The sequence below is a fragment of the Galeopterus variegatus genome, unplaced genomic scaffold (assembly GCF_000696425.1).
Source record: "Galeopterus variegatus unplaced genomic scaffold, G_variegatus-3.0.2 Scaffold7678, whole genome shotgun sequence".
Lineage (NCBI taxonomy): Eukaryota > Metazoa > Chordata > Mammalia > Dermoptera > Cynocephalidae > Galeopterus > Galeopterus variegatus.
The window spans coordinates 15884-23645 of record NW_007733789.1 but is presented as its reverse complement, the minus strand read 5'-3'; the positions used below and the strand labels follow the sequence as shown (position 1 = coordinate 23645).

The window sequence follows — 7762 nt, the reverse complement described above, 5'->3', positions numbered from 1 at the left end:
CTTTTGAAATTATGTATGGGAGGTCCCCTTTACCTCCAGGGATCATCCCTAAACAAGAGACAATTCCCTCCAACCTGGCTATTCCGTTACTCTCCCATCTTCGAGCTGAACTCTGAAAACACCAGGATTGGTTATTGCCTAATCCTACCTCCTCCCAAAACACCTCCACACTACATCCTGGTCCTTTAACTCCTAAGTGGGAGGGCCCTTGCCCAGTCATTCTTTACACTCCCACAGCTGCCAAGCTTTCCCTACCAAACAACCAAGTAACTCCATGGATCCACATTTCTAGGTTAAAACCCTGCTTCCCGGCTTCACCAGCGGATTCCGTGGAATCTACGCGCACTTTGCAAGCTCAAGACACACCCTTTCGGGAAACTGAAACGTTTACCTGCACTCCTAATCCCTCTAACCCTCTCAAACTCCGTTTATCCCAACTTCCAAGTCTCCCTCCATTGCAGGAACAATGACCACTCCCATTAACGTTATCCTGTTTCTCTTACTGTGCCTAGTAGGTGTTTCTAAATCCTCATACATTTGGTGGTTCATGGTGTGAGAGACTCTTACAGGGAAACAAGGTAAAGCCACCACACTGCTTCCTTCCATGGCGGACTGTTCTCCAGCTGGATGCCGAATTCTCGTTACCATTCCCCTTACAGGGAGTAAATTAATCCCTCAAGCCTCATACCCATATCTATGTTTTCTTTTTGATCAAACCAAAGATTATTGCCACTGGTGGCTGGAAACTTATGGGTGATGCCCATACTAGTTGTGTCGGATTCATGATCCAAAGGTGCCACAGTATAACAAGCAAATCTTTCAGTGGGTTGGGAACAGGCGGAATGGGTACACATTCCAATTACTCATTCATGACCCCTGGGAACCCAGGTGGGTTGGGGTGGTTGTTGGGTCTTTCTTCTGTGATGCCGTGGTTGGTTCTCTTCCCTGCAGACGATTTGAAATCTCCCGCACATATGTCTTCAGAAAAGATCCTGTTTCCTTATCTGCTGTACATACTCACATTTCTCAGCAAGAAAAACCCTTTCTTGAGAGATAAACACTGCCAACCAGCTCTCTCCCACCTACACTTGGCAACAAATTATTTCTGAAACTGTTATCTTCCTTAACCAGACTTTCTTCAACTCTACCCCTCCTAACAATTGCTTCCTTTGCGCATCTTTGCTACGCCCACTTCTGGCTGCTGTCCCTGTAAACATTACCTCACTCCCTTCCAATTCTTCCTCTGCACCCCTCAGCCTTCCCAATGTTCCTCTATGGGATCCCAATAACACTCCCAACCACACTCTAATGTCCCATCACTGTTTTCTGGGATCATCCACCCCCTCACCCCCTTCCTCATTCCATTGCACAAAAAGGACCACCATCACAAGCCACACAATGTCCCCACCGGGCATCTTTTTTTGGTGCAATGGAACCCTTTCCACCTTTATCTTTCCTAATATCTCCATTCCTTGCTACCCAGTCACTGTCGTTCCCCAACTAACTTTATATTCCCACACAGAGCTTTTCCACCTTTTCCATCCATCCCCAAGACAGCGTCGGGCTGTCTTTCTCCCAGTCCTAGTGGGAATGTCCTTAACATCAATTGTTGCAACTGGCCTGTCAGGCGGGGCCCTGGGACATACTTAATTGGGTGGTACAAGACGTTAATAACAAACTACAAAAGGCCCTCACCTCCACAGCTGAATCTCTATCTGCCTTACAAAGACAAATCACCTCCCTAGCTAAAGTAACCCTACAAAACCGCCGCGCATTAGACCTCCTCATGGCAGACAAAGGCGGCACTTGCATCTTCCTCTGGGAGGAATGCTGCTATTATATCAATGAATCAGGACTAGTAGAAATCGATATTGTCAAACTCACCAACTTAGCCTCAGACCTCAGAGCCAACTGCCCTGATCCTTTCTCCTCTTTTTTCCAAGGCTCACTTTTCACCTGGGTATGGCCAATATTAGGACCCCTCGCTGTTAAATTTATAGCCTGTCTTTTTCTGCCCTGCATTATAAAATTCATTCAAACTCAACTAGGAAGAATTTCTAACCAAACTTTTAACCAGCTTTTACTTAGAAATTACCAGCTCCTGGCCACCGAGGATCCGGCCCGCTCTCCACCAGACCAGCTAACCTGCTGTTAAAATGGACCTAACTCATCAATGGTCCCTGTTCCTGGAAGCTTTGGCCATGGATGCCTGGATGCTCTCCCCTACAGCCTCCTACATGCACTGGACTCAACAAATCACCAACCTGTGGCTTCAGGGAACCTTTCTAGAGTTCTCCCCCTTCGAAATTATCTTATTCTTTACCCTCTTTTGGGTTCTGTTACAAAATCCCCAATCTTCCCCCAATTCCTCTTCCCCTACTACGCCACCGTCCAGCAGGAAGTAGCTCGAAGATCACGGCGACCCACTCCCCACAATAGAGGAAAAGGGAGGAATGTAGGTGTAGGGACCCCATGGGTGCCTGAACAGGGACACACCCTGGCAATATGGCACCCTTCCTTGTTCTTCTCCACAGTAAACCAGCCCACCCACACCAAACCTCAGCCAGTCACAGGTCAAGGCTCACCTCCTGCCCAGCCCCATCAAATCAGCTACTGCCCCATCCACCCCCTATCCAACCCTGGAATGCAGCTCCCTATAAATGTACACGCAGTCCTTGAATAAAGCAGAACCTCTCTGGCGAACTGTTAGCCTGGATCTCGCGTGATTCCTTCATCCATGTGCCCCTACAAAGGGGATAATGTTAAATTGTCCAATTTACTCGGATCCTCTGTGGGAATGTTTAGTTCAATGACTACATAATTATTTCTGTTACTTTTATAATCTTTTGGGAATTCAGAGAACTGCCACGCTAACCAAAATATCAAAAGAGAAGGCAATAACCACAAAGCTGAGGCAGGCTGTCCTTCTGGTTGCAGCAAGTGCTCGTAGCTACAGCCATGCCAACAGCTCTCCCTCCAGTGGCCCTGCCAACTTGGAGAGGGCAGCCCAAGCTGACTCCTTTAGGACTCTGCCATGGCATGGACTGCACCAGTTTTGATTGCTTTAGCTTTATAATATATTTTGAAGCATAATTAACTAGGAGTTATCTCTGGGATGCAAGGACAGTCCAAAAGAAGCAAGGTAATGTGACAAACTACATTCTACAATGAAGGGGAAAAATGTATGATCATCTCAGCAGATGCCAAAAAAGCATTTAACATAATTCAACAGCATTTTAATAACAAAAATTGCAACAAATTACTAATATAAAAATATACTTCAGTACATTCAAAATCATATACAATAATCCCACAGCTATCAACATGCTTAGCAGTGAAAGTTATGTTTATTATAACTGATCAGAAGAAGACAATAACACCTTTTCTCCCCAATTCTCTTCAGAATAGAACTGGATGTTCTAGAAAGTGCAATGATGTAATAAGAACAAATAAATCACATCCACGTAGGAAAACAGAATAAAAATCCTTTCTGTTTGCTGATAACGTGATATCTTATATAAAAACCTTAAAAAGTCCACCTGCTACATGTGAAAACTAATAAACATATTTAGTAATATTTTGACATAAAATTAGAACACAGAAACCAGTAGTGTTTCTATACACTAACAACTAAAAACTAACTATCTAACTAATAAATCAGTAGAACTATCCCATTTACAATAGCATCAGTAAAAAATAATTAAAGTCTTGGGAATAAATTTAACCAAATTAGGTAAAGATTTGTACACTGAAAACTCAAAAGCATAGGTAAAAACGTGGAAGTATGAATGGATGATAAGTTTTTGAAATTATTGGCAACATAAAGTAGAACAATGAAGTCCACAGAGCACCAAACACAATGAATAATATCCACAAAGAAGTGCACAGACACACACACACACACACACACACGCACATGCACACACACACATGCACATGTACACACACTAACACACAAATACACAGACACACACAAACATATACACACATGAACACGCATAAACATACTCATACACACACACATCCACATACACGACCAAGATATTAAATGTTATCACATTAAAACTGCAGCATATACTTAAAGTTGTTAGGTTTAAAAGGCTTACGTAAAATAACAAGGATAAGATTACAGAAGACTTCTCGTCAGGATCCACACAAATAAAAATTGAGTGGATTGAAATTTTTAGTGTTGGAAGCTGCAATCACCACCACACAGGATTCTATATTCAGTTAAATTATCATTTAAAAAAAAAATAGAGAGACCAACATCTCCCAATATCCTCCTTCCACCCAAGAAGGAATAAATATTTGAGAGATATTGAACAGCATGGCAACTATAGCCAATAATAATTGACTGCAGATTGCAAAATAGCAAACAGTTAATTTCAAATGTCTCATCACAAAAACGGTAAGGTGAGGTGATGGATCCTTTGATGAGTTTGACCTTAGTATTCCACATTAAGTACATTCATCAAACCATCATGTTCCCAATAAGGGATTGCAATTTTGACTTGTCAATCAAGGGAACATTAATAGCAACATGAATGAGAAATAACCTCTCTCAGACCATACAGTGGAAAAGGATCAATGCGTCCCTCGGAAATCATGACGAGGTGAGCACGGCAGCCAGCACGGCTTCTACTCGACACCTTCGATGTGACAAGTGGAAGTATACAAGCAGCAAGCAGGACACACACACACAGTCCTTGACCTTCAGCTGTGACACGAGGAGTTCTGGTTTCACGTCTTGCACGTAAGAAGCATGGACGTCATCATTCTCATCCATGCAACAAGAAAATCACTGAACAGGTGTAAAATCAGTAGCTTTTCTTTTCTTATATTCATAAAATAAGTGATGTCACAGGGTGAACTGCTGTCTCCAAAGTTGAAGTTGCGGTCAGGAAGACACAGAGGGCCGAAGCGTGTCTGATCAGAAACTCATGACCAGAAAACTCTGTGAGATCCAGGACAGGAATTGAAAATCCAGAGCTGTGGCTGAAGAATTGCTGAAGACTCACAGTGGGAAAATCTGAGAGTTAGGGGGGCCCAGGAGGAGAGGCTTAGGGGACACAAAACTTTTAAACTCTACCTCAAGGGCCTCCATGGTTTTCAAAGAAAAGATAAGAAAAGAATCCTCATGCTCCAAACAGAAAGGGGGAAGGAAGACATTGTGAAATGCACCAGAGTATGATGTTCCTTGAAGAAGCCTGACCACAGGAGAAGCTAATTCAGCTGATTCTAATAGGTTGGGGTTTCATCAGAGCATAACTGAGCATAGGTCTGAGAGAAGAGGAACACCCAAGGCCATCTCCCTCCCCTGAGAGCCTTTCAGTCTCCAGTAAGGGAGGATACAGGGAGAAGCACCTGTGAAGGTCACACCCAGGACACGGCTCACTAAAGGACAGAACTTGTCATAGGAGTGTGCAGTGCTTCCCCTACCCCACACCTTACCCACATCAACAGGGCTTCTGTGCAATAACAGGGAAAAACTAAAACAGCACATTCAACTTAGACACTATTTACGAAGTCTCCATTAAATCCTAGTCCAAAAATCATTATGGAACATGAAATAAAGTTTGTAATGACCCTTCTAATTCCCAGTTCAGTAAATTGAAGAATGCCCTGTAGGCAGGGACAACCAATTAGTAATTAATTATTTAAGAGTAAAATAAAAATATTATTTCAATTCAGTTTTTTTTTCTTAAACATGCATTGTTAGAACATAAATCCTATTAAGCTTTTTAGACCTAACTACTTAATAAGTTGAAGTGTTAAGCATTAAAAAACAAAATCAAAATCAAAAACAAACAAACAAAAAACTAGTTCACAGAGGAAACATAAACAAAAAAATCAGGGGACATTTTATCCAGTCTGTGGCTTGTCATGTTTTCCTATTTACAGGGTCTGTTGCATTGACCAAGATTTGATAAATGACTCCAGCCTGTGATGTTTCTTCCTGGATAATGCTGTTGTCTCGTCCTCTGTGCATGTGATTTTTCGTCTTTTCCTAAAAAATACATAGGCCATTCCCTGCTCATGACCACATGAGGTCTCTGTCATCACTGTACAACCTTATTACTGAGCCTCTGATCTGCACCTGCACAGCAGAGAGCTGGCAGGAAATGAGCAGGGCTCTAGACCCATGGAGCTAAGTGTACAGGGACAGATCTAATGAAAATTTACACAATGGAAGACAAAAGGTGATATTAGGGGTAGTGTCTTTGGGATACTTGGGGACAGGAGATGGTGGGCAGGAATCAGGACTCTGTCTGCCTGGTTCTCATTATCCACATGGAACCTGCCCATGGAAGCTGAGAGACATCTTATGGCACTGTTCCAAGGTCTGCTTTGAGAGACATGGACAAAATTCAGTGCAGCAGTGCTCTGAAGGGTTTTTATCTCTGTGCTTGTCACCCTGAGTCCTCCAAATGAAAGTATAAGAGCCGTGTCTGGTCTGGCCCTCTAGCAGCTGACTGTCCATCCAGGACACAGGAGGATGGACAGAGAGTGGGACAAATCCTGAACATCAGTGTCCACAGTGTGGATGAGGATCCGGAAATTAAACTACTCTGGGAAGAGCAGGGACCTGTGTCCTGAAGGCCTGGAGAATGATCATAACCAGCTGGGGACACGTGTGCTTGACTGAGGGAAAAGATCCACGTAGGGACAGTGTGATTCAAGACTGCGCTAATCTTTAGGAAAAAAATTCTTGATCATTTGAAGATAAAAATCCTTACAATGATTTCTGTGTCAGGAAGGAGAAGAGGTCATGTTAAAACCTGAGAAGAGAATGGTCCCAGTGTATGGAAACATCTTATCTACAAATGAGGAAATTTCTTTAATTCTGTGTTGCCAGCAGTGAGAATGTGGGAAATTTGAATCACAAACAACAAAGCAGGAAATGACCCTGAGGGACATCTGAGAGTCAGCAGAGCAGAGGAAACCTCAGATTCCAAGAGGAACCCCCATCCCCTCTCTGCACCTGCCCCATGGGGCACAGGAGCTGGGTGGGCCTTGAGCGCCCCCTGCAGCCCAGACCCCTCCTGTATCCTGCAGAGAGGTTTGTGTCTGGGCTCACGCTGACTTTCCCTCACTGTGAGTCTCGCACAGTAATACACGCCTGTGTCCTCGGAGGTCACAGAGTTCAGCTGCAGGGAGAACTGGTTCTTGGTTGTGTCTATGGTGATGGATATGTGGCTCTTGAGGGATGGTTTATAAGCTGTGCTTCCACTAGAATAGAGGTATCCCATCCACTCAAGGCTTTTCCCTGGGGGCTGGCGGATCCAGCTCCAACCATAATCATTGGTGATGGAGTCACCAGAGATGGTGCAGGTGAGGGAGAGGGTCTGCGAGGGCTTCACCAGTTCTGGGCCCGACTCCTGCAGCTGCACCTCAGACAGGACACCTGGGGACAAGTAGAATCAGAACCTGTTAGTCACATGCAGTCACAACCATACCATAGACCCATGTCTGACATCTGAGACACTCACCTTGGGGAGCTGTCACCAGGCAAAGGAGAAGACCCCACAATCTCATCTTCTATTAGGCCTCAACTCTGCCTTCCCCAGAGACCTGAGCCCAGCCTGAGGACAGACTTGTGAGCTTCCACAGCCCAGGTGTCAACATTTACCCTAGAGCTTGAAGGAAAATTTGCATGTGGGGGAGCTCTGTCCTTATAAGCGGTGAGGAACTGAGGTGAGAACCTTTGTATTTTTTGAAGTGCCTTTATGCTGTTTTTCCTTAAAAATATTTGACATATAAT

The 7762-nt window shown here is 44.0% G+C and overlaps 1 gene segment (V, D, J or C); it reads right to left on the bottom strand.

Moving 5' to 3' along the window:
• Positions 1-4603: 4603 nt before the first annotated feature.
• LOC103607739 lies at positions 4604-7536 on the bottom strand. The segment is given in 3 exon segments: positions 4604-4777; positions 7095-7405; positions 7491-7536. Coding segments are annotated over 3 exon segments (531 nt in total).
• Between the last annotated feature and the right edge of the window lie 226 nt (positions 7537-7762).